The 26,910-nt window shown below is 40.1% G+C and overlaps 6 protein-coding genes across 9 annotated transcripts; 2 read left to right on the plus strand and 4 right to left on the minus strand.

The window, feature by feature from the left end:
• Nucleotides 1-319: 319 nt before the first annotated feature.
• On the minus strand, nucleotides 320-7,680 carry LOC143905302 (cytosolic carboxypeptidase-like protein 5). Its single transcript, XM_077420636.1, has 10 exons — nucleotides 6,836-7,680; nucleotides 6,330-6,622; nucleotides 5,882-6,220; nucleotides 5,529-5,800; nucleotides 5,295-5,445; nucleotides 5,052-5,148; nucleotides 4,655-4,961; nucleotides 4,363-4,570; nucleotides 4,116-4,277; nucleotides 320-1,903 (listed from the first exon to the last, which is right to left on the minus strand). Exons 1-10 carry the CDS (start codon nucleotides 6,948-6,950, stop codon nucleotides 1,169-1,171), a joined length of 2,679 nt encoding a protein of 892 aa, XP_077276762.1. The 5' UTR covers nucleotides 6,951-7,680; the 3' UTR covers nucleotides 320-1,168.
• A 903-nt stretch (nucleotides 7,681-8,583) lies between these two features.
• LOC143905310 (tubulin alpha-2/alpha-4 chain) lies at nucleotides 8,584-15,018 on the minus strand. Of its 2 annotated transcripts, none has more exons than XM_077420651.1 (9): nucleotides 14,883-15,018; nucleotides 11,741-11,963; nucleotides 11,352-11,456; nucleotides 10,915-11,111; nucleotides 10,556-10,648; nucleotides 10,056-10,241; nucleotides 9,676-9,924; nucleotides 9,313-9,476; nucleotides 8,584-8,901 (listed from the first exon to the last, which is right to left on the minus strand). In XM_077420651.1, exons 1-9 carry the CDS (start codon nucleotides 14,883-14,885, stop codon nucleotides 8,775-8,777), a joined length of 1,347 nt encoding a protein of 448 aa, XP_077276777.1. In that variant the 5' UTR covers nucleotides 14,886-15,018; the 3' UTR covers nucleotides 8,584-8,774. The 2 variants fall into 2 exon arrangements, with proteins under 2 accessions (XP_077276777.1, XP_077276776.1); XM_077420650.1 differs by lacking the exon at nucleotides 14,883-15,018 and adding an exon at nucleotides 12,508-13,484.
• A 325-nt stretch (nucleotides 15,019-15,343) lies between these two features.
• On the minus strand, nucleotides 15,344-17,624 carry Caf1-105 (chromatin assembly factor 1, p105 subunit). The gene is made up of 6 exons (XM_077420646.1): nucleotides 17,464-17,624; nucleotides 17,008-17,140; nucleotides 16,625-16,925; nucleotides 16,278-16,541; nucleotides 15,968-16,195; nucleotides 15,344-15,896 (listed from the first exon to the last, which is right to left on the minus strand). Exons 1-6 carry the CDS (start codon nucleotides 17,602-17,604, stop codon nucleotides 15,344-15,346), a joined length of 1,620 nt encoding a protein of 539 aa, XP_077276772.1. The 5' UTR covers nucleotides 17,605-17,624.
• Nucleotides 17,625-17,848: 224 nt separating this feature from the next.
• Nucleotides 17,849-19,165, plus strand: LOC143905315 (transmembrane protein 138). 2 transcript variants are annotated; one of them, XM_077420664.1, is made up of 4 exons: nucleotides 17,849-18,005; nucleotides 18,084-18,156; nucleotides 18,487-18,661; nucleotides 18,731-19,165. In XM_077420664.1, exons 1-4 carry the CDS (start codon nucleotides 17,872-17,874, stop codon nucleotides 18,835-18,837), a joined length of 489 nt encoding a protein of 162 aa, XP_077276790.1. In that variant the 5' UTR covers nucleotides 17,849-17,871; the 3' UTR covers nucleotides 18,838-19,165. The 2 variants fall into 2 exon arrangements, with proteins under 2 accessions (XP_077276790.1, XP_077276789.1); XM_077420663.1 differs by having other exon boundaries at nucleotides 18,487-19,165.
• A 1,244-nt stretch (nucleotides 19,166-20,409) lies between these two features.
• Nucleotides 20,410-23,821, minus strand: LOC143905304 (E3 SUMO-protein ligase ZBED1). Of its 2 annotated transcripts, XM_077420641.1 has the most exons (5): nucleotides 23,177-23,818; nucleotides 21,962-23,073; nucleotides 21,279-21,694; nucleotides 20,901-21,055; nucleotides 20,410-20,802 (listed from the first exon to the last, which is right to left on the minus strand). In XM_077420641.1, the coding sequence occupies exons 2-5, from the start codon at nucleotides 22,976-22,978 to the stop codon at nucleotides 20,474-20,476; spliced, it is 1,917 nt and encodes a 638-aa protein (XP_077276767.1). In that variant the 5' UTR covers nucleotides 22,979-23,073; nucleotides 23,177-23,818; the 3' UTR covers nucleotides 20,410-20,473. The 2 variants fall into 2 exon arrangements, with proteins under 2 accessions (XP_077276767.1, XP_077276766.1); XM_077420640.1 differs by having other exon boundaries at nucleotides 21,962-23,821.
• Nucleotides 23,822-24,041: 220 nt separating this feature from the next.
• Pig-b (phosphatidylinositol glycan anchor biosynthesis class B) lies at nucleotides 24,042-26,288 on the plus strand. Its single transcript, XM_077420649.1, has 2 exons — nucleotides 24,042-24,285; nucleotides 24,425-26,288. The coding sequence occupies exon 2, from the start codon at nucleotides 24,512-24,514 to the stop codon at nucleotides 25,976-25,978; it is 1,467 nt and encodes a 488-aa protein (XP_077276775.1). The 5' UTR covers nucleotides 24,042-24,285; nucleotides 24,425-24,511; the 3' UTR covers nucleotides 25,979-26,288.
• The last annotated feature ends 622 nt before the right edge of the window (nucleotides 26,289-26,910 follow it).

Raw genomic sequence — 26,910 nt, forward strand, 5'->3', positions numbered from 1 at the left:
CGCCCTTCGGAGAAAATCGCGCACGCGCGTTGCGTTTGTTTTCCTCGGGATGAGACGGGCGACGATTATAAAATGACGAGACAATTAGAATTTTAGAATTTTCAAACTTCATTTAGCGAATGAAATAACGACGCACGAAGTTGGTTGAAGAGTCGCAATGATGATCTCCCTGGAACTTTTCCTTCGTGAAATTCCCCCTCTTCCCTTTTCATTTAAACAGCACATATAGCTTGCCGTATAATTGAAGTTTATGTAAATTAATTGAAGTTTATAAATTAAAAATGTATTGATGAGGGAAGCGCGGGTTTATATGTTGGTATATATATGTTATCATTTATTTCGCCAACAAACTTTCGCACGTAAATAACATAACAGCTTCTACTTTTATATGTGCGAACCATCATGAGACGGCAGATAGAAAAACATTTATATATTCATATAACACAATACAATACTAATCTAATATACAGGACGTTTATCTCGCTATGCGATTATCTCCGAAACTATTGTTCAGAAGAAAACGTAAGTTTAAACAAAGATATATCTCTATTAAAAAAAAAAAGATTATAGAAATCTCGTTTAAATCATTATAGTTTTGCGACGGTAGAACGTAGTAACTTTAACTGAAAATATAATATTTTTGAGACGAGCGCTAGTTTCCAAGACAATTAAATACACATTAATTGCAAAGATTAAAGTGCAGCTCTATGTAAATAATAAATATCGGTGTATTTGAAAAACGGTATATATACGTCTAATATGTAATAATATATACATAGTAACGTGATGTATACATTTCTTTATGACTTAGATTTCACCCTTCGAATGCGAAGAGGCAATATATCACTTTGCGAAAAATTAGAAACGGCGTATGAAACGATAGAAATACCCATGCGTCCACGTTGCGCATCGCCAAATAATATAAATAAGTAACTTAACATTTCATTGCACATTATACGCAGGATGTACAAAATTTGCCACGTAAATACTTTTATTCGTTTTCGCCCGTCTTCCCGTTGATTATATCTCACTGGTAGTCCTGTATATATTTTACAATATATGCAAAATATCTTTCGGTAAAGAGGAAATACAGGAAGTCAATGGCATTGATTGATTTTCTGTATTTTCTCTCGGGTTAATAATTCGTTCTTAAGTTTCCTAGCTGAGCTCATTTAGGATTTTGCTTCGCGCTCTCCTCGAGCACGGAACTCTTAACGGCAGTCTTGTTAATTTTTTTCAGTTTGGAAGACTCGCTCGGCTTTCCAGCGACCCTACCGGCTCTATCGCGCGCCCCTTGAACGTTCTGCTTGTCGCAGGCACGCGGCACCTTCGGGGATACCTTTGCGCCAGTCTCCTCCGCCGCACCGGACGATTCACCGACCTCGGGAAGCGGCTTGGACGTTCTCATAGACGAGATGAGTTTCAGTCTCTTCGCGCCGTGCCTCACCGCCGTTGTTTCCTCGGAGGAAACGCGCGTCTTCGTCGAACTGTTCGCCGCCTTTGGGCTCTTACTCGCGTTTGAACGCGGCTCGAGGTTGTCGCCGCCGATCGCCGTCCCCGCGTCGACCTTGGATCTGTTCGATCGACGGCGATCGATCGTCTTCGGAAACGGCTTCGCCTCCACTTCGGACTTGATCGCGCAGATTATCGCGCTGTTCTCCACGTTGTTGGCACAATGGTTCTTCAAGGCGCGACGCGCGAGCGTCTGCCGGGGTTTCTTACCGCTCTTGATCCTCTTCACCGCCGTGTAAAAGGAGGCGCCGCGACGAAGGATGCACTTCTTCACCAGGTTGCCCTCGCTCCTTATCGCATTCCTCGCCCCCGTCACCGCGTCGTTTAATCTCGTTTCTAATTCCTTCAGGATGCCGCTGCTCCGCGCAACGTTATCGCCTGCTTCGTTATCCTGCGAATGAAAGGCACACAATTGTAGATTGCAGATTCGGAGATGCGTCTTACATAGTAAAGAAACAGCCACGTACCCACGGTAACAAACATAAAGATAAAACACATGTGAGAGAGAGAGATTGATTTTATTTCGATTATCGTTGTTATTACGACCGCAATCGTTTGCACGGTTATTTATTACACGTATAACGATTATATTAATTATACAAATAATGACTTACCCCCTCGCGGCTAAACACATCGAATATAATTAGACACGTACCATACACTTTTAAAAAAGACGAAGCGCATCTACATGTATAAAAACTTCAAAGAAAATTATAAAGTGAGCAAAAGTGTAGCGAATTGCCTAAACACAACTAAAGCCACCTTGCCGATAATTTAAATGCATATTATCAGAAAGGATTAATCATAATTTATAGAAAATCGATATTTAGCGCGAGTGAAAATATTCGGTTGACGCATGCTAGAGTGCTGTGCGTGAGGTACATGTGAAGCACAGAATTCATCATCTACGTGTTTCGCTGGCGATCAAAAAAAACTTGCGGACGATAATCTTCGACGCGGAGTCGAGTCTCTTTTGCGTTCTACTGCACTTCATTGCCCATTTCGTTCGCTTGCAAACACGATGCACGATTCATGCCAAGCTATTCGTCAGGATCGATTGGTATCGGGATATCAAATAAAAGTAAGATAAATAAATGATCGCTAAAAAACTGTAACATTTATTAATACAGCTGGATGTGCAAGCTCGTGTGCGATACATTGTGAACTTTCTATAAATGTATGCGTACGTAATACGAGCCTAACTTTGGGAGCGATTTGTTCAAAGTTTGTTTGCCGAGATCGAGATTCGTTTTTTTATTTTGACTTCTTGAATATCTACTCATGGAATATTAACGTTGCACATATATTATATCTTTCATGTATAATGACGTCCAACATTGATAAATTTATATGTTTACATTATCATTTGATATAGATATATTGATATATCGATAATGGAATTATGCCGGGAAACAACAGATATACTCCTGACAATTTATAATTTGTGAAGTAAACTTTTATAAACTTCTATATATTGTTAAAATGAGTAACGTTTAAGTTTGAATTAACAAACTGCCATATCTCACTTCAACAATCCCATATCGTCCAGAGATATAAAACGGTTTAACCACTTATATCTCTCCACGTCGTGCCCTTCGCTAAAGAAATAGATATAATTAATATACAAACATCTGTGTATAATATTAACGTTTTGTTTCACAACAATTCGCATCTTTTAAAAAGACACCGCGTAAATTAGATTATGTGATCGTAAGTGCACTTGCGTACATTGTTGGTGAAAAATATATGCATAAAAATTGATTATTTACAAACGATTATTAAATACAAATATCAAATACGACCATGGGAAGCGTTAAGATTTACGATTAATGAACACTTTACTGAGTTAGCCACAATATAAAATGAGTCAATAATACAAGATATTTGCACCACATATCTTATTCGTCTCATCTTTCTTTATCAATTAATATTAAAATTGTCATTTAAAAAAATTAGCGTACGTGATATATTTTGTGTATAAATATTAAGCGAGTCATTTATATAATGAAAGTAAAAACGGTACATCATGTATATAATTCACAAATTATATACAAATATAATTATATAAATACTAAATTTTATATTATCTTGTTCTGTGAAAAAGTAATATACAATTAAGAATATATAATTGAGAGTCTGATGTATAAATTTATCCACAGAAGTATATGGAATATTATTGTCTTGTCTAAATATATCAAGTCATATATGGAAGACCCATTATGAAATAATTATGTCAAAGAGAATTTACATATAGCTTTCTTATATATAATATTTCGTATATAACAAAATAATAAATACTGTAATATCATTATTGTCATAAAGTATTTCAATTACATATTTTTATTGGAAAAAAAAAAATTAAATCGTTTCGATATAAATTCCAAAATTTTAATATAATTTGAGACATAACTCGCCAAATTTGATTTGTAAATATACAAAATCTCTCTCCCACTTTCCTAGTTGTGCACAAATGAATTTATGTTGGGTTAGGCACTAATGGGTTGCAGTGTTAATGCTAAACTAATATAAATGGATTATGATAATACACACTGGCTTATGTCAGCATTAAAAATGTCACTCTCGCTATTTACATCAAAATTTACCTTACGCACTGACTTGCTGGGCGGTGCAGAGATATTGCTCACGTATGTTAATTTCAAGTGAGATTTTACTCCCCTTAAAGAGCGATATTGGCTATTTGGCAATCGGCTGTTGGGATTGTTCCCAGTGAGATCGAGAATGGAAGGACCTAATGCTGCGCCAACCTATGTATTATCGATGATACATATAATAGAAGTTTTTAGCGACATTGTGTTTCTTAAATGGAAGGCGAAAGCAAAATATATTTACCGCCTCGAAAACTGCCGGCGTATATTTCGGTGGGACGAACATGTGATTCATAGTTTTATTCACCCCATCGCGAATTCTAGCGGGTATCATATTCACCAAACGGCCAGAATTGTAATTACACTCTAGAGTATAGCTGCGTATTAGACCAGTCATCTTATACACTGCCACGCGTCCCGAGCCTTCTCTGGACATACCGTCCCGTTTGTCTCTGTAAAAAACATTCATATTTAACATCCCAATACAAAATTGGGATATATGTATAACTTCTGTGATGGCAGTAGACTTTACTTACACAATATACATATTTCGTTCCGCAAAATTGCACGACGTGAAATGAAAGTTTGGATTGTTGATAGACATCACTTTGGGTAGCAGCATGCATGCGATAGTATCTTCTGGGTCAGTAAAGTGATTTCCATACATGAAAACGCCTTTTTTCGAGGCATGGCCGTGAAGATCGATATACAGATATAACCCAGAATTATCTGAGGATTTTGATGTCTCGTCTGCACCGACGGCCGTACCAGTTAGTTTGTCATTCGTTCTGAGTTCTGTAGCGGTATCATTTTTACCTTGTTTATATAGATCCTCGTTTTTATCTACGCACGACAAAAGGCAAATTATATGAACTGGAAATTGCGAGATAAATTAATGAGGTTTTATTACTTATATAAAGTGAATATCAGTACCAATAGCTGCGCTGTCCAAATGCTCCAATGTCAACAAATGTTTCTTGTTGGTATCCAGAGCACACCTGTTCTTCTCATCTAATGACATAAATGTTACCTAAAAAAAGTAATAGTATTAGAAGAATATACTATCGCAGCGCTACGTGTAACGTAAAATGTATTATTCTTTAGAGCTCCTCGTAATTTCATTCACACAATATAAACAAATGTTATCGAGGGAAATTCCGTAGGTTTTTGTCATACTTGTTGCAACAGTCTTGTGGTTGTGTCACGTACAGCGTTCGCTATCGAAGCAGTCGAATTTATAATGCTTACATTGCTGTCCATAATTTCTAAATTTATATTCGATAGGTCAGTTAGTTCGCTCGGTAGTTGATAAGAATTGTGATAATATCTATAAGAAAAGCATGTGAAACTTGACCGTGCATAATATGTATATTACGAAGCGTCAAGGTAATTAGAAATACAAGTGCTTACTGTATTAAGTTTTTTGCGGCATATATCGTAGGATGATCTACTTCAGAAGGATTTAGATAAACTCTATTCAAATTTATTCCCTTAGTGTCCATTCGATAATGGCCTTTGGCAACACCATCTGGGTTGAGCATCGGTATCAATTTGAACACGTATAGGCGACGTAAATTTATAGCAATCTGATCGTCCCGACTCAATAAAAAATTGAGGAAACCATTTAGAACAAAGCTAGATGGTGTTTCACCTGGATGGACTCTGGCGCTAATAAATATTACCTAAATACACAATATAATCGTATATATAAATAGGATTTCTCTCTTCGGAATTCATTTTTCGTTATAATATCGATACGATACCTTCTTGTCCCGAAATTTATAAGGCCTCTCCTCACTTTCCTCAGGGAACATATTATTCAGTCTATCTTCTCTCTCCGTTGATATGTTGTGACAGGAGCTTATTGTTAATATATCTAATCTACGATCCTCCAGTGATTTTATTGCACATTCTCTATGATAATAGATGTCATCCGCAGACATTACGCTCCTCTTTCCCATTCTCGCATCGATCCTTCTCAAATAATTTTGCAAATCTGTATACGAGAATGGATAGGTGAAGGCAAAGTAAGTAACGGCTTTTGAATTTTCTGGAGCGTAATAGAGGAACGATAAAGCAAAGTCGTTCCCTCTCTGATCAAGCTGCAACGTTAAACGGTACGCTATATATCTGCCGGCACAAATTATCACATATAATCTCGCTACATTCTTAGAATAATGCATTTCTATAAACTATCCAAGCTGCAATTACAGTGTACGTTGGCTTTTCGCGAATCCGCTCCCAGTGCAGGTGTCCCGGCACAATCTTAAAGACCGGACACATCCCTTGGCTAAACATCTTGGCTTGCTTGTTCAGATTGACTACGTTAAATCTGACCGAGACACTCGGCCGACTAGACTTGACACCGAAATAAAACCAGGTTCTATTGTTGTTTTGGAATTGCGTGCCGTGACAATCGTGCTTCGTCCACAGGTTGAACTCGTAATCCAACGTGTCTTTGGAATTTGAGCTATCGGTCGGTTTGCCTTCAATCTCGTAAACATCTAAAAATAACGAAGCCCGGCATTGTATCGTTACATAAGGAGAACATTGGCGATCGTACAGCTCGTTGCAAATGTATTTAGATTCCTTCAAGGTGAAAAACCAGTTTAATTACATTTAATTACATAAAAACAATCCTCCAGTTCAATGACACTTACGTCAACAAACGTACACAAATATTGATAATCAATCTAGGTCTGTAAGATTGGCGTTACCTTTCTCAATGGCCTCCGGGATCCTCACTGCTTCCACCTTGGCCAGATTAGCCGAGTCGAAGTTATTGAGAAACACGAAGCCGCCGCAGGTAATGTTTTCGGCTGTGCTCGCCATGACGCGTCAGAGAGTTACGTCTGCTGCAGAATCGAAGGACGCGAGGCGGACGACGAAGACGAATTGCCCGTTCATGTGGTGGTGCGTTGCTGTATCCTGTACCACAGTACCACCGCCTGTGGAGGCGCAGAGCTGCCGGACAATCGCTGCGCTTCCTCAGGCACGATCGCGCCCGTTCGTCGGCGACGGCATCGCGCTCATTCCCGCTGAGCGAATCGGCTCGATCCGAGGATCCGACGACTCCTTCGCGCGATCATATGACCTCTATTTACGACGCACATACATACACACACACGCACACATACGGGTGTCGCGCGCAAGAATCCGCAGCCCTCAATGCGGTAACGCAGCCGCGGTAAAAATGGTAGAAACAAGATCGTTCATCCCTTGGGCGACGTTGAACTACGTTGAACGTAGAACGTAGTTTCCTCTTGTTCCTCAATGGATCATCGACCAGCGAAATTAACCTGTCACAAAGCACACGAGAGCGAATGAATAATCTTGGCTGGTCAGGTGTGCGACTTGTAGGTCGCTGAACTAATTGTAAAAGGCGAGGCAACGGCAACGACGCTCGTTACACTGGCTTATTACTCGTTGTCGATCGTTTTGTTTTTTTGCATAGACTCAATTCGATCGGCGAGTGAATCCGTGTTGGTCGCACGCGCAACAGTTGAGACGTTTGAACGGGAACTCCCGTGCGCGTGCGTACGAGAGATTTTGGTAAGGACACTTCACTGCATTCTAAAGTAATCGAGGCATTTTGATCTGTCACCTGCGAACGTCACCGGTACGACGATATCAGTATTTTGTTCCGGAGCGACGTCGCGCCCCTATACGGCCCCCACGTCGACGGCCTACGTTTGTCTTGCGTCTCTTCCGAGAGTTGCCTGAAATTTCGAGAATGTTAATTTAAATAAATCTGATTTCGTTCCTTTAATATATATAATTTTATTGAATTTTCAAAAATAAAGCAAAATATATATATTTGTTGTCGGTGTGACTTTACCAACTGTAATTTCTGAATTCTTGGAATTTTGAAAATTTTTAGACAGCACTCTCTGTTATGTTTTCTTATTAATTCTTCGATTTTTGTAAATTTTTATATTTTTGCATTGAAATTTTTCAAAATTAAAATTTCAGAAATTACGAGCCTTACAATTTTTATTAATGTAATATATGAAAATAGATGTGGACTGATATTTACAAGTGTTTTGTATCATTAACGCACGTTTGATTAATTTATTGTATTTTGAAAAATTACATAATTTATACATTATTATATATATACATACATACGGATTTTTTTGCTTATTAACAATAATTATATAATATTTTCGACTTATATAGATATTGAATTGTCATTATCAAAATATACTAAATATGTTAAACTGACATAATGATTTTTAAATAAATAAAATATAAATAAAAAATTTTACATTAAAACTAATGCCCGACGCATGATAAACACAAGTGATTTTGCGTTTCTGTGGCAGCGCCATCTTGAAAGATTTCCACGAGGTTTTCTGCAGCGTTTTCTGTCGATAACTGCGCGCAGCGTGATACATTATCGATGGAGCTCCGTAATTTTCACGAACCATGGCGCGAGGTAAAAGTTTCAAAATGGAGGCGATCGTCTAGAATATGTATAAATAATTTATTTATACGGACGGACGCAATATATATCCGTCTGTAAAGATACCGCCGACCGCCGATACAGCGATAAGGTAACTCAAATCATAACGTAAATCGAAGGGTTCCGCGTATAACATAACGGTAAAGAATATTACGACACATAGCATTTGAATCATTTTATAGCGAGCGAGCTCAATATTCATCCTCCTCCTCGTCGATAACGGCATTTTCCTGCACCTCGCGATAGTCGAGCTCCAAAGCGGCCAGGTCCTCCCGGGCTTCCGAGAATTCGCCCTCCTCCATGCCTTCCCCGACAAACCTGCAAGGTATATTCGATATATCGCGTCTGAATAAGTTACGCAATTTGAATGCAAATTGCCATCCCGGTCATTTCTCATTACAGCCGTCTTGAAAACGAACTCTTCTTACGTTCGAGGTGGACGCAAAAATTGTGCGAAATGCGTTAAGAAAAACATCAAAGAAAGATACGTCCGATGATTCAATCAGAATCGACTCCAGCAAAGTTTCTTACAGTTATGCAACTCGCCCTTATAAACCCAATTTTTTCCCCACGTGTCAGGCAATAAATCTATCTGTATTAAATGGTGCAGGCATCGCGTGATGAGTTGATCGTCGTCTACGTTTATCGAAGTTTGGTCGAGATCACCCTTGGCAATTCGTCTTGGCAACGGTCCGAGCACGATATAACGCTAAACTCACGACTTCTTACCAATGCACGAAAGCTCGCTTGGCGTACATGAGATCGAACTTGTGATCGAGTCGGGCCCATGCGTCCACGATCGCCGTTGTGTTGGAGAGACAGCATACCGCTCTGTCCACTCGCGCGAGATCCCCGCCCGGCACGACCGTGGGTGGTTGATAATTTATTCCCACCTGTTAATGCGTTTGCAACGATATTACTCGATTGCGATCGAATTGAAAATCTCGGCAAGGTGAATCAAGAGGAGTTCATAAACGTTTATTCTATATAATTGTGGGGAAACTATTTCTTTCCTGATTCGGTCTTGATTCACCTTAACTTTTTAATTCCTCTTCATTTTAAAAATTTCTTTTGATCGTTTCGGAATCGCACCTTGAATCCCGTCGGGCACCATTCGACGAATTGCACGTGCTTCTGCTTTTTTATCATCGCGATCGCCGCGTTTACGTCCTTGGGCACCACGTCGCCCCTGTACAGCAAACATACCGCCATGTACTTCCCCGTGCGCTGATCGCAGTTCACCATTTGATGAGTCGGTTCGAAACAGGAGTTCGTTATCTCCGCGACGGTCACTCTCTCGTGCCCGGCCTTCTCCGCTGACATAACGGGAGCATACGTGGCCTGCGTGATAATAAATACGTAATCAATACGTAACTAAGGTACAATTATTGTCGATCGAATGATCAAATGATCGTCCATTCGATTTCTACGTTATAAACATTAAATTCATATTTTTAGCAAACGTCGCTTACGAGCGGAAAGTGGATACGTGGATAAGGAACTAGATTCGTCTGGAATTCGGTGAGGTCGACATTCAGGGCTCCGTCGAATCGTAAACTGGCGGTGATGGATGAGACCATCTGTCCAATCAGCCGATTCAGATTCGTATAGGTCGGTCGATCGATATGTAGGTTTCTTCTGCATAGCTCGTAAATGGCCTATGGATAACGCGCGATTGTAGCGACAGACTTCGCTATTGCCGCTCCGTGTAAGAGTATATAGACGACATTGTCTTAATAAACTTCATTTTAGACATGTGAAATGTTGAGTAGAAAACACGCGAGCTTTCTGCCGAATAACGGCGTTTTCTCTTAGAAATCCATTTCTAAGAGAAATTGCCGTTATTTCGCCAATCGATTTGTCGATAACTGGGTGATAAAAGCGTTTATGAGATTCGGGCGATGCGTAAGTTTTACAAATGTGAAATTTAATATGCCAATTTTCGATCGACGTTTACGACGAAGTTACGGACCTGATTATCTACAATGAAAGCCACCTCGGTATGCTCTAACGTTGTATGAGTGTACAGAATTGCGTTGTAAGGCTCCACTACCGCAGTCGATACCTATAAAAAATGTAAATGCTTTAGTAACGAACGGGACAATTAGATACTTAAACAAATCAATCATTTCGAAGTTCTTTGGAAAACTAGAAATCTATTACATGAGCCTGATTGTAAATAGAGAAATGTATATGTATATACGGATATATATTGTATATAATATATACGTGATACGATTATATCACTTGAATTTTTCTCCCAAAGAAATCAGAATTCTCGAGCACGAAAATTTGAGATATTCTGGCGGAGATAACGAGAATAAATATTACCTGTGGCGCCGGATAAATGCTAAAGGTCAGTTTACTTCTCTTCGGGTAATCGGCGGATAATTGTTCCATAAGCAGACTCGAGAATCCGGACCCCGTGCCACCGCCGAACGAATGGAAGATTATGAAGCCTTGCAACCCTTGGCACTGCTCCGTCAGTCTGTGTATTCTGTCCAAAGTGAGATCTATGATCTCTTTTCCTGAAAAATCGCAAGATGGTTAATAACGTAGGACTGTCATTCGTGAACTCTGCTATAAAAAATTCAATATATTAATAATTAATCAATTTAATGATAGAATTCTCTAAAAGAATCGAGCGCAATCTTCAATTCTTCAAAGCGCAATACTTCCTTTGTATATATATACTTTTTTTTTTACAATACATTATAATTGAGCTTCGCCTTATTACAGATATATAATGTGATGGAAAATTAAGAAACCTATTGTATAATGACCCCTGGCGTAATTATTAGCCGCATCCTCCTTCCCGGTGATCATTTGTTCCGGATGGAACAATTGCCTGTAAGTGCCCGTGCGTACCTCGTCTAAGATATTAAAAATATATAACTCATTATATCATCTTAATTCCATCAATTTTTAATATACAATGCGCGCGTTTAAAAAAAAACTGTACAAAGAATATACGATCGAGACCAGAATCCTTTAAGGAAATTAATAATTAAATTTAAAAAAACCAGCTCAACAGTCTAAAGTTATAAAAATTATCTCACAACATTCGATAATCTCTCTATAATTAATCAATGAGGTTTTTATTCTATATTCCTATTATAATGCTCGAAAAAATCGATAGTTATTCTAGGGCACTTGCCTATCACCGTTGGCTCGAGATCGACCATAATCGCTCGCGGGACATATTTTCCCGAACCTGTCTCGGAGAAGAACGAGTTAAAGGAATCATCCCCGGAGCCCGGGGTAGCGTTGCTCGGCATCTGCCCGTCCGGGTGTATACCGTGCTCCAGACAATAGAGCTCCCAACAGGCATTTCCCATTTGCACGCCCGCTTGCCCTATGTGAATGGATATGCATTCCCGCTGCGAACAAACGAGTAAATATTTCCCCCTGTATCTCTCACAAATGTACGTACACAATAAGACGTGTAATTCGATCGGAGTCCAAAAGAAATTACTTGGAAACATAATCTTCTCTCTTTCATCTTTGATCTTTTGTCATTTGGCTGAAATAAATTCTTTCGCTTTTTTCTTTAGGTAATTTAAGAAAAAAGCGATATACAAAGAAACAATAGAAATAATTATCCGGGTAACCAAGAGACTATAGCTTAGCGTAATTAGATTTTGCTTCTAATTATTTACCGCAAATAAATTTCGAAACATCGATATTTATAACGCGCGTGCAAGTATACTTAACGAGCTATTCTATTGCGTGACGTAAATTGCTCGCTACATCACACTACATTACGATTATACTACCTTGAGCATCGTTAAAAAATTCACGACAGTCTTTACCGTTTATGGCTTGCCATAATGGCAATATAATGCATATCGTTAAATGTTGAAAATGTTGAATATGTTAAATATCATTAAATATCAGTGCTTTGTATTTTGTTATATTGGTTACCTTTTTTGCCATCCTTAAAAATATTTCGTTTCTGCGTTAACTAGATGAATGCGGGATAATCGCACCAATGCACGTGCTCACAAAAAAATTACATCGCGTGCAACAATATTAAGACGCAAAGATGTTCAGTTCACCCGATTTTATTAACTGCCTCCTTGCATCAAACACTCGCTCAAAGTAATTAAATCCCCCATTTATAATTAATATAAGTTCGATCACTCTTAAAAAAATTTCTTTTTTACAGATACAACAAATTTCAGTAGCTATTCTGAAGAAAACAGAGATAATTTATAGGGAGTTTATAAGAGGAAGAGAATTCGTTCTACAAAGTGATAGAGATTCCTTGGAAATAAACTTTTATTTAGATTGACCTTTCGAATCGATTCTGTGTTCAGTTGTGTTTATTTCTATCCATTCGTCTTAATTCTTACGCCAATTAAAAATTTAAAATAACGAATCCTTAATTTTCTTATAAGAGGATAATTATGCGAATAATTGTATCACTTTCATGCGTCTCACAGTAAGACGCCCGTCGCAAATTACCCAAGTTTCTGATTAATTGAACACATCAGATTAAGTAAGGCTTGAGCGAGCTTAACAAGCCTAACGAGATTGGCAAGGAACGAGCTATGCTTAACAAGGGGTGATTACCCGCAGCCCAGACATCGTCGACTAAAGCAGCGGCTGTATCTGTCAACAAGGTCTGGTGGAGAAAAAAGCCACCTTGACCTGATGTGTCCCCCCATGGATAATTCAGCCGTATCCTAAAAGTGAGCATCTATATTGATATGCCTATAGCCGGCCTACTTTCCTGACTTACGGACGCACGTGGATAGTGTGTCGTCTCGCGCGCAATATATGATATTATACGCTCTGGCTCTATATATCTGCATGGTACGGCAAAAATCGATTTTTTACAGGTTGACACACTGTAACCATAGCAGCTTAATCGAATATCAAACTGCACGCTGCACGCCCGCGTGTGACACGATTGCACGATTCATCGAGAGAGAGAGAGAGAGAGAGAGAGAAATAAGAGAGATGAAATGGATTTTAGAGAAAAATCACAGATTTATCGTCCGCTCGTGAAACGGCTCGGACTTAGGTTTTAGGAATATTATTCTCCCTCTCGGAGAAAATATTCGGCAATCCGTACAAGCGTATTTTAATGCGCAATAAACATTTGGACATCCTAAAAGATGTGGCTATAATAGTACAGCTTTTAGAGAAAAACTTGAAATGAGCAGCGAATGGGTATCTTGTACTCGTTATTTTAATATCCGTTTTGCAGTTGAACAACAGAATTGAAGGATGTAGAGAAGCGATTGCAGAATTCGAAGAAGTGGGACAATATTTTACTAATATAAAGCTAAAGCTGCGCTGTCAATCGCCCCACGCGTTCATGGCGCGAATCGATACTTTATAATTCAAGTTTCGCGTGTAGCGTTTTAAAATACAGGAAAATAAACGAAAACTATCTTGATAAAATTGATATCTAAATTTTCTCCAATATTCCAAAAATCTATTAATCATTTTTAAAAAATGTATGCATTATTTAGCTTTCTTTAGACTGCAATAAATAATAAGAGAGATCAACAAAGTTAAGCAAAAAATCTTATTAAAACAAATACTGCTTTTAACATTCGCATAAGGTATTACATTTAATAAAACAGAAATGCACTTTTTCGAACCGAAATCTTTCTCGATCAATCTTTTAATCATTCTTCTCGTCGAGTCTTTTTCGCGCTCATAATTAATTCGAGAAAACTTTTAATTGACCTCATAAACTATAAGCGAACATTTTAAAGTGCATCACGTATTTCCTGAGCTGTGCACCTCATGTATTGTATGACGTGTATAGCGTGCATATATTATACGCTTTTCCAGGAACTGTAAGTGTGTGTTATTGTATAAAGACGTTACAATTCCCGTTATTAGGATGTTTACGAATGTATTCGTAACTTGTGCAACAAATCAGTAGAAAAATCATTTTGATACTACTGTGACTCATCCAATAACTCTTTATATATTTTAGTAATAATATATATAAACAAGATAGCAATAATTTTAAGAAACAATCGTGATTGTTTTTCTTATGTAAGCACACATGCGTGTAAAAAAAAAAGCTCTTTCTCAATAGTACGATTTCATACGGTTGTATCTTAACATCAGATGCTTCTTTGTCTTTTAAAGAATAATTATTTTGAAAGTAATTTCTTTTATTAAAATCTTTATTCCGATTATATGAAACTAAATTAAAAACGTGTCTTTTTATTAAAGTACAAAATATATACATTCTTTTATGATAAATGTAAAACAAAGTATTCAATATTAACAAGAAAGAAAAAAACGCGACGGAGAAACAAAGTACTCACCATTTTTCTGAATATCACTTGATTATTACACTCGATAGCAAGCAGCGTGTCGGACCGTGCCACGACTCGATCACTGTCCGACTTCGCGGATAGCACGATCACTGCGCTTCGCCATTTAACAGTAGCGCTATATATGGTAGGTATGTCTATGAACCGATGTTCGTAAGCGGATCAGCTTATGCTGCTATAGCACTCGCGACAATTGCGTGCGGGTGCGCATCTGCATACAAGGTGCACTGTCCGTTATAGACGCAACGCTTGCCTTCAAACTCCATCCGAGATTAAAGATTGTATAGGAATATACGTATTCTCTTCATCAGTACTTATAATTATAAATTTATATTTCTTAAATATTCGTCTTAGACAATCATTTTTAAGCTCCGGCCGATATTATACATTATAAAAATAATTAGTTAAAAGCTAAAAGCACATAATGAGTCTTGGTATTTATTTTTTATAAGTTACTGTTTCTTGAGTCGCTTTGGACTCGACAAAGTTATTAATTGTACTCTTCTAGGGGTTTTGTGGCAGATAATAGGAACAACGTCAGACTTCGGTGGTGTATTCTTAGTTTTAGTCTTCGACGTATCGCTACTTTCCTCATTGTAAACCAGCTTAATATCTTCTGTTTCTTCCTCATTTGACTTCTTGTATCTTCTCTCTATCTGCAAATCATTTTCTGACCTAACATCTTGATTATCCACGACTTTGTCCGACTTCTGCTCATTAAGCTCTTCGGGTCGATTACTTGCCATCGCCTCGACTGTGTCGCTTTTTACAAGTTCAATATCCATTGCACAATCATCCAAATCGTATGTTGGGACGTTGCTCTTGTCTTTGATTATACTGGTCGAAGATTTTTTGACAGAACTTTTGGATGTTTTGTTCACTACTGCACTACCTTGTACAGAGACTTTCGTTTTATAAATTTTACCTAATTCACCTTTCTCAAAGTGTATTATGGAACAGTAACCGTCGCTGGAACACGCGATTAGAATTTGACCGTCGCTAGACCTGAAAGAAACGAGAAAAGACGCTAAGACTCGGAAATAATTCGAATAGCAGCGTAGCATATTGACACGTACCACGAAAGATCATTTAGTCGGCCATAATGAATGAGCGATACCACGCCAATCGGAGATATCTGTTGCGTGTCGTAAAGTAATATAGAACTCTCTGTCGCGACAGCGAATATCATTCTGTAAGGCAGCGGTACCAGAGCAGCTGGACCGTCCTCTCGCAACTCAAAATACACAGGACAACATCGTACTGCTATAGTACATTCATTTAAGGTAGGTAAGATCATTATTGGTCTGAAAAAGAACGCTTTTTTATTTTATTACTGCTTTTTTTTCAAGTTAAAAGCTTGAAATTATTAGATGCTTTAATACTGACTCTCTTATGTCCTCTCTAGAGAAAACAATTATCGCATTTGATATAGTCTCCGAGCTCTCCTGCGGCTCGATTATGCCGGACGGAACGAAGATTAGGGATCCGTCTACCGAGAAGGTCAGTCTACGGAAGTACGATTTGAAGGTGTCGTCGTAAAATAGACGCACGAGCTTCCCCTTCAACGAGCTGTCGGACGGCGTCGGAATTTTGGACTTGTAAACACGCTGAACGGCTTTCCTCGTAGCAATGCTTATTAAACGGCAGTGTCTGAAGATAACGTATTTAATCCACTATTAAAATTCAAAAGACCATTTATCGTTCGTATAATTTATAAATTACAGATCACCTACCTGTCTGTACTAATGGTGCATACGTATCGATTGCAAGGATCCCAAGACACTCCTTGAACGAAACTTTTGTGGTCCAGTAATATCGTTTTGCGATTTTTCTGGACGTCCCACAGTATAGCGGTATTATCAACAGATCCAGAAACCAAGAAATTAGAGTCCGGCGACCAGCTAATGTCATAAATATCCCCGAGGTGACCCCTCAATATTTTCAAGGAAGTCCATTTTTCCTTATTTTCAATATCGCCTGATGGCGGAGAGAAGTCTCGTCCCTCCTTCACTTTCCACAAAATAATAACTGATTCTGCGCATCGCATTAAGATCAATTTTAGGATTTGCGTAACAAAGCGGGAGCAATAAACAGTAAAATAATAACAATGACCAACCGTCATCTCCTGATGCTAGAATTTCTTTCGACGGAGAGAATCTTACAACATTTACTGCCTTCTGATGACGCTCCAAGTCTGCCGCAAAGTTCACAGTGGCTCCGCCGAATTTGGTTGTCGTCAAGTGCCAAATCTGCATTTAAACAATCATTCAGATTGCTAATTATCTTCAAATATGTTATTATAATTAGATCAAGACGTGAAAAAAATCCTCAAACATCTAACAGCATTAAGAGAATTGTATATTATATTAATAAGTTTTTTATTAGCGCATATTGTGTTTCTTTTATAAAAATTATATATTTCTGCATTGTTGTCCCTTGCGTACATATTTCTCTTACGCATGTATAATATTAATTGTATAATATTGACATACGCATAAACAAAACTCTAGAATGTAAAAAACCGTTCTCTTCAGCCTCATTCAAAAAAAAAAAAATAATGTAATTATGTTACCAAAACGTGGAAGTCCGCTCCTCCAGTCGCTACTCTCCAAAACGTCTCTCCCCTCGAATTTTCGTACGAGCCACTCTGCACATCGACGCTCAGCACCGGGTCGCGATTGTGCCACGAGATTTCGGGAGTAATACACTTCATTTTTTCCTGCTCGAGATCAACGGACGCAATTTAAACGAAATAGAGATACGTTGCTCGACGACGTCGCGCCGATTCTACGTAACCTTCAAGCTGTCACGTTGTTTGCGCCAAAAGTTCTTGCGGAGAGGCAGAGAGGTTAGGTCGGGTTAGGCTAGGCTGCGTCGCCATGGCAACCGTTCGATGCGCGACGCAACAAGACCAAGCTCCACGGACTGCAGGCGCGTGTGTTTATATTATTTCGCGATATCTCCTGTACATATAAAGTAAATGAGTTCGTTAAATACAAGGCAGTACACGGCCGTAGCAATCCTGCAGTATGTTATCTTGCTCTTTGACGTTTGCGTAAACTCATTCGCGAGCTTCGCCAGGCGGCATCCCACGGACCTGCTGGTACTCTACGTGTACGTATACAATAACTATTGGACAATTTTCCACGATGATTGAGGTAACGTCGTGTTTAATCGATGCGACGATTTCAGGATTCAAGACTTCTGTCTCATCGTGGCCCTCACGTTGCTCTTAGTGAACTTCTTTTCTACTTATATCTTCCAGGTAGACATACACCCAGAGACAGCTGAATCAAAAGTAGATTTAGCAAGTGTAAAATACCAGCAGAAATATAATGGAATATAATGATGATAGATTAAATGTGGAAACTAACAATAAGCAGAGTTGTTTCATAATCATTTAAATGATATATCTGCCGTTAGATTGTGTTTGCAGGCTCTGTTGATAGAACGGGAGCTTAATTTGGATGCAATTTGGTCCAATTTCAATATTTTGCTGGCGTACCGCTAAGATTCTGCTTACTGGCTAACGAGTTGTGTTCTACATTCTTTAAGAATATTTGACGAAGATATATAAAGTAGGTTTAATTTTCAGGCAGGTTTGATACAGCTACTGTACACAAGATTCCGCATGACATTAGTATTATGCATTATGTACATGATATTGTCTATCAGTTTGCATACGTGGCATATCACTATTCATTGGTCAGCGCCGTTAGAACATTATTGGACGAAAGGATTTCACACACTCTATTCTGCCCATAGAACAGGTACAACGTCGGAAAACTTGGAATATCGTTTTGTTGACGAACACACGATAATCCTGGATCTTTATAAAGTTGCAGTGCTGTATTATTATTTCTATAAGAGAGCCTCTCTGAGGATCGCTGATCCAAGATTTTACAAAGGTTCTGCTTGGCTGCAGAATCAGTTGAGTATTTCGTGATTATGTGTAAGTAAAATTCAATGACCCACAAAGGATTATACGATATCCTTACATTTATACAAATTTATATGACTACATTACGTGGATGAAGCAACGAGGTTGGCGTATTATTCATACGTCTAAATATAATTTCTAAATTCATGTATTATACAAACGTTGTGTACAATTTATATACATTGTGTAAAAAAAAACCTTTATTACAAAGTATCTTTATATATGTACGTATATATTATATTTCTTTGAGATCAATTTTACATGATTTGCCGAACAACTGCCAATGCAGGCATCAATATATTAATGTAAAATAAATCGTTACTCCATATTCTTAGATTATCCTTTATGTTATTTTGATTATATCCTCGTGCTTTTTTTGTATATTTTTTTACAATAAATCATGACAGTATATAGATAAACTTTATATAAGGTAAATGTACAAATGCCTGGATACGTACCTATGTCTGGATATTTTTATCATTTGTCCTTAAATAAGTTATAACGTGAATCAAAGAATCAAAGATAAATATTTTTCTTGTATATTTTTATCTTTGATTTTAATTCGCGGTATACTTATTTATAAACTAGATAGACGATGATAAAGGTGTCCAGACATAGGTCTTAAGTGTCCCGGCATTAGTACATTTACCTTATTATAAATTTGTATATTATTTTGCTTGTTTTTCAAGAATAAAATTCTTGTTACATTGAATATTTGTTGCTTTTAAAATGTACAGAAAATATAGCAAACGTTGTTTGTTTATACATTCTGAACAATAAAATGAAATTACACGATGCACGTTAGATTAAATTGCATTTGCATCTAAGTACGTGTTATTAATTGTGATAATAACACATTTTTTGTATCTATTACAATAATATACGTCAAAATTTATTATCAAGTATCCTATCAGATTTATATTTAAAAAATCCATCATACAGTGTCTATAGTAATGTTATATTATGACATAAAATAAAACATAATTTACTATAGTCGTAATATATAATGAAGCCTTCTATGTGTGTGTGTGTCCTCTACAAAAAACTTTAGAATTGATCACCCAAACATCCGATGCTAACATTTATTTCTCAGTTTCGTGAATTTGACATATTAAAATATACACGAGCCTTACTAAAATAGAGCGATTATATTTTTATCGGAGTTTCGAGACCTGATCTAAATACTATCTTATTGTGCAAAGTGGGAATAAATTCTACATATTTTTTTTTTTAAGAAATCTTATAATTTTATATAAAAACACTTTCTTCTTACGCCTGTGCGTGAAACGTCCTTATATCAGATTCTATTCTTTTAATTATAAATTAAATTATGCATTTAACGAAAACGATTACATTACATTATTGTACTTAGCACTTATTTACTTGATCATTCTTATATCGAATCTTAGGAACGTCGCATTCGATACAAGTAAAAACAAAATTGACCTTTTCTGCGCTTTAGATACTTACACAATACGCACGTTGTATACAAGATTTAAAAGGATAATTGTACAGAGTTTACTTGCATGCGTATCACTTTGGACTCAAACTGTTGCAAGCTTGACGTCCCCCCCCCCCAAGTATCCTATATACCAGCGAAGTATTTTTCAGGCAACGTCTCGCAAGCTTCAGAAAGCTCCTTTCACACCTGCATCGTATGATTGCCATGCAAAAAAATTAGCTTGTCAATCAGGTGAGGTGGCAAGGTCGCCCGCTTTGTATCATATTGAATCTGCACATCCGGCGGGATGCGTGAGGGTGGTGCGCAGCAGGCGGGCACACAATGATATCTGCTCACTAATTTCGCCAGATTCGGGCATTTCGCAGATACCTTCGACCACCATTGCAAGGGACAATAATCGAGAGATGCCGTGGGTTCCGACTGATATTGCACAATCTCGAGATCCGCTTTCTCTTCCGCAGGCATACCAGCCTTCGTCGGGCACAGACCACCAAGTAGGAACTCCATACCTGTAATTAAGAATCAGTCTAAAGTATCCATTTCACATTGCTCGCATAGGAGATGCATTATACGCAATTATTTCTATTAAAAAAAAAAAAAAAATTACCTGAAACTCTAGATTTTTTACTTGGTACTGCCTCATCTTCAATCTTTATAGGGACGTCTCCAGATTCTTCCTGAATCAATTTCGTCAGCATTTCCTTTATAGGTGTGCTAACTACACTTTTATCTTCCTCAGTGACATATGGCATTGCTTTAAATCTACATAATAAAAAATCAAGATACATGATGTGAAATATATTCTCGAAACGGGTTACTCCCGATGTGAGCGCGGCCGGGTTCGATCCTCGGCCCTCGTCCCACGCACGATTCGGTTTTATAAGAGATTAATTAAAGAGTCGAAGGGGTTAAGAGGAGTACAGAGTAAACGGTAACCCGTTTCAGAAATAAATAAATAAATATCCAGATTTCTGTGTCAAAATACCTAGGATCCAAAGTAGTGGCAATTTGTAGAAGCAGCGTGACGTTGTAATCCGCGTATCGCTCGCACAACATATCCGACAAGGACTCTTTGAACGTCCTTGCGGTCTCACTGTCCGTATCTTTCACTTTAAGATGCGAGGATACAAGTTGCCAGAGCAATGGTTTGAGCAGGGATATCAGAGGCATTTTCTCCTCGCTTAACGTCATGATGGTAACTTTGAATGGCTCGAGGACATTGACGATGTCCTCCATGATTTTCCACTGTTCGTTGGAGATTTCAAACATCTCTTGATCTATCCCTTCCATGCCTTCTAATATAGATGTGATCATGTTACGACGCGCGATCATTTGTTCCAGCATCGTATACGTCGATATCCATACAGCCGGATAATCCAGCAATATAGACCCCTCATCCAACTAGAAATGGGAACGGTAACTATTAGAAAACTTATAAAATGAAAATAATAAACAAGTCACGCGCTCGTTATACGTAAAAACAATTGGAAGAAAGTTAAGGCTAAAATAAATCTTTACGAATCTAAAGATTTATTATTCATATTTTGATCTTTCCTATATTACTTTTGCTCATAAAATGCCATTTGCCGATTTTTATGTACATATAGATATCAAATCGCTACAAAGTATTTTACATCAAACATTAAATTTACAGCATCGCAAAGATACCTCTGACAATTGTTCTTGCATCGTTAATGTCGCAAGCGCGCCTGGATGGCTTATGATGGCTCCGATGACCGATCTGCATTTGGCTAACGTGCTGGATACCTCGGAATTGTCGAAACAAGCCTGCGCGCACACTTGCAAAGTATGAAGCAAACATGGAATTACAGTCAAACCGCGGTTAGTTAGCGCCTGGAGTAAGTCTGTTCTGGAGGTGCTAACAACCACCGCTGTTATTCTCTCCACTTTAAGATCCCATTCGAGTAACAGGGAGTCTACGGTGGTACCCCAATGGCTCTCCTCCCAGTCCAGCGGTGCGTGAAGAGTACTCAGGATCTTACATTCCAAGGTAGCCTCACCGGTATTCCGATAATAAACCGACAGAGTAACAAAGCTCTCGTCGTTGTTGGACCGCCACTCCTCGATCGTCAACGCCAGCTCCGTCGCGGGAGAGGCGGCGCAGGAGAGGGAGCTCACCACCGATTCCCGAAAATTGTCGTATATCCTCGGTATTATTTCCTCCTCCAGCTTGTTCTTGCTGGGAATCTCGCAGGGCGAGCGTAGGGTCGCCACCAATCTTTGGAATCCACGTCCCTCCACAATCTCGGGCAGCTGCAGGTCCATTATTATAAATTCCGCTATAGCGTCCGAAACGGTTTTCACGTCCACCGACTGATTCGTCGCGTTGTCCTCGGACATGAGGAACGCGACGTTTTGGCCGTTACCGTTAATGCCAGATCCACCCTTGATCATCACTCTCAGCGGCTGACCGATGGCGATGTCGTCCTCCATGTTCGACAGACTTATGTTAGGATCCGTAACAAACTGTATGTCACCGTCTATCTGAACGGTGCCGTCCGTGTTGGTGGTGTAGATGTATTTGGTAGGGCTCAGGCCCGCTTTCAGCAGCTTTTTCTGTATCTTCCGCTCCTTGTTGTCCTGCGACACGACCTGCCTGGTGGTCGGCAGGCTCGACGCCTCCAGATCCATCAGCTCCTGCGCGTGTTTGTTCTGCAGGTGCATGCGGAGGTTGCTGGTGTTACGATTGTAGGCGATCTGCGTCTTGCACAGTACGCAGACGATCTTCACCTTGGTGAGGATGCCGCCCTCCTCGGTGGCTGGAAACCCAAAGAATTTCCAGTAAATACTCCGCATCGACGGCGGCACCACCAGTTTCTTATACGTATACGTGTGCTTCTCCTCCATCATTTTCGCCAGTACCATTTGTATGTCGTTCTTGCTGTCGTCCGACGTGCCCGGCTTCGCACCATTCAGCAGCGCCTGTTTGTTATTCTCCATTGCGTTCGCTCGGCCCGGCGTCCGCATATATATACATATATATATATATATATATGTATATCGGTTAACAACCCTCGAGGATAATCTCTTGTCAAACTCTTCGTGTCCGATCTCAGGACGATTCGTGCCACGGGGCTACGGCAGGACGCATCCCGCGTCGTTCGCCCCGCCGGGGGCGCGTCGCCCCGGAGTCCGGAGTGCGACGAATTTACCGCGCGGCCACGGCACGCTCCGATATATACCCAATTCCTCCCCGCGTGCCTTCCGTTCCGTCAGCCGATTTCGCGGCTATCGAAGTTCAATTCAATCCCTCGCGGCTCGCGTCGAAAGGCCAGCGATGGCCCCGGCGATCAGCTATATCGACTTACCTGCGACGATGCGATATCGACTTTCGTACCGTTCGCTCGCGAAGAGCATATATCGTTATCCATAGACCTCGCCTGATCGATTCGAGTATCACCGTAATGGCGGACGGGCGGACGGCGGGCGGCTTCGCTTCTGCGTCCGCGGAAAGTGCGGAGTGCGGGGGGATCGTTGAAGCGGCGATCCGACGCGCGGGCCGCGCGGGCGACTCCGCTACTCCGCTTCCTTTGTCCACGACCACGACCACGACGCGCGCGCGCGAGACAGGAAGCGGCGCGCTCCGACCAATGGCCGGTATTCAGTCGGATCTTGTCACGATCTTATCCATTCTTTATTCTACATTCTACATCATCTATGGATCTATGGTATATGCTATCGATTGCTCGATTCGAGATTCGAGTTCGACTCGGACCGAAGAGTGTGAAGGATAGCTTGGTTGAGCTTGGTGGGGGACGCCGATCGATAAAAGAAAGATTTGAGATTTGCAGCTTCCCGGGGCATGTTATGGGGTTATGGTTGAGTGTGGTTGAGTGTCGAATGATGTATTCGAGAAATATGCACATTATTCCACCGTGACAGAGACAGAGCCGAATCCCAAAGCTGCAAGAATTGCCAATGCAATAACCCTTGAATAATCTCGATCTTATGAACTACGATACATCCATCAGGTATGACAATTTTCTTTTCCCTTTAAATAACAAAGCACTGCGACGAGGAGTATTTTTTCACGAGGATATTTAACTCTTGACACGTTCAGCTGTAAGAGACTTGAGGTTATCCAGAGATGCGTTCGGTTTCTTTATTCAGATCGAGCTGGCCCTGTGTGTGGACATGGAGCGAGACTCGAGAAGCTTGTGCAAGTGACACACACGAATTCGAGACTGCCGGCCCGAGATGCGTCTGCCGAGAAGGTTCGGATTGCTGTCGTTCCTGATATTATGGCGGTTGATCAACGTGATCCTGATAAAGACTGTCCACGTGCCAGACGAGTACTGGCAGTCGCTAGAAGTGGCGCATCGCCTGGCCTTCGGTTACGGATATCTCACGTGGGAGTGGAGGACGATGATTCGCAGCTACGCGTATCCATTTCTCATATCAATTCTCTATCGGCTGCTCGCCATCCTTTCCTTGGACTCTGCGCTGCTGTTGACGACGCTGCCCCGTGTCTTTCAAGCTATCCTCGTCGCCTACTCGGATTACAGATTTTATAAGTGGACCAGAAGCGAGTGGTTGCTGACCTTCTTGTGCCTGAATTGGTATTGGTACTATTGCGCCACGCGAACGCTGATAAACTCAGTGGAGACTGCTTGCGCTATTATAGCGTTGTCGATATTCCCGTGGAGAGAGAACCACGTACGAAGCGTAAAGTTCCTGTGGATCGTGGGTTTCCTCTGCATGGCGAGACCCACCGCTGCGATTCTGTGGCTTCCCCTGTGCCTGTATCATATTTGTACGAGCACGGGAAGGAGGATATTGATCGGTCAATACATCTTGATATGTTTTACTTGCGCCGCCATTTCTGTATTAATAGATAGCTACTGTTACGGAACATTCGTGATAACCCCGTGGAAGTTCTTCCAGGTGAACGTGCTCGGGAACGTCGGAAGCACGTACGGCGTCAAGCACGCGTTATGGTACATCTATGCCGCTCTACCAGTGTTGCTCGGGCCGCACATCTTGCCGTTCATATTCGCCTGTTATCTAATATTTAAGCGTCCCCTTCTTTACCCTCGGGAATCGATCACGCTGATAGTAATCGGCTGGACTTTGTTCGTCTACTCGTTACTGTCTCACAAGGAATTTCGATTTATCCTACCCCTTTTGCCGTTGTTAATCCACACGAGCTTCACTCGTCTGAATCGTTCGAGGGTCACGGCTGGCGTGCGTAAATGGTACGTAGCGCTGCTGGTGCTCAGCAACGTCATACCCGGCTTGTTCTTCTCCACCCTTCACCAATGCGGCACGTTAACGATAACGGAGATCCTGCGAGGCGAGATCACTCGCGCGAACGCCACGTCGGCGGACACGCTGATCCTGACCCCGTGTCACGGCACGCCGTTGTACAGTCATTTGCACGTGAACGCGACGGTAAGATTTCTAACGTGCGAGCCTAATTTGAACAAGATCGAAGACTACGTGGACGAGGCGGATCAGTTTTTCGCAAACGCGCCTGCCTGGCTCAGCGATAATTATATTAACAATAAGAAAGTCACGTTACCGACTTATGTGATAGTATTTGATAACACTGCGAACGAAATACCTGAATTTTTACGTACGTATAAGTTGATTGCCAAAGTATTTCATACATTCTTTCCAGAACAGAATTATGGAAAAAGCATATTATTGTACAAGCATATATAATATTTATTTTATGGTACACGTTAATTATGCGTAATATAGTGAATGAAAATATTTTTATGAAAGTAATAATCTTTGATTCGAAGCAACCGCAAACCGAGATTATTCGGATCAAACGATTAACACGATTCTCTTCTGTATAATAAAAATATATTGTACAGACATGATATTTATTTTATACGATACATGTCAATTACGTGCAATACAGTAAATGAAAATGTTTTTATTAAAGTTATAATCTTTAACAAACTATTAACACAATTCTCTTTTGTATAATAAAAATTGAAATACATAGAGAGTATATGATGTCTAAGAGGAATTTTTGGTATTTTATGTACATTAAACGTCGAAAAAGTCGCTTTTTCTCTCAACAAATTTCTGTTCGCTATATTAATCAATTTTATTCGTTGCAGTGAATTTTGCACGGAGGATCTTCTTCGTCTCGTAATTCCCTCCTTTACCGCCGTCCGGGCAAATTAGGCCATAATTTCCTGCGATTTCTTAAATTAGCCGTCTTCAGCTTCCGCGTGGCGCGGACGGAGGAACGCCACGGAAGACGTCAATGTCGGCGTTCTCGTTATCGACGACAAAAAGCAGCACCTCCTGCTCGTCCGGCCATCAATAACGCTTAGAGCGATTATCGCGAGGCAGTCGTAAACCGAGAGGATCTTCCACCGCTAAAAAAAAACGATTCGCGGAGCTGCGGGAAGGGGCACAGAGGCGGGAAGAGGAGGCGAGCCCTCCCGCTTGGAACAAATGGGTACCGTTACTAAGTAGGACTCGAATCCCAGACTCTCCGATGCGGGAACGATATAACGATTCGCTAACGGTACTCGCGTGTCGTCCTACAGATCGCTCCGAAACGGCAATTATCGCCGATGCTGCGCGTCGCACACGTTTCTCTCGAATTTAATCGTAGATCTTAAGAAATCGCG

This window comes from Temnothorax americanus, unplaced genomic scaffold, assembly GCF_048541705.1.
Source record: "Temnothorax americanus isolate GAGA-0224 unplaced genomic scaffold, ASM4854170v1 Scaffold6, whole genome shotgun sequence".
In the NCBI taxonomy this organism is placed as follows: domain Eukaryota; kingdom Metazoa; phylum Arthropoda; class Insecta; order Hymenoptera; family Formicidae; genus Temnothorax; species Temnothorax americanus.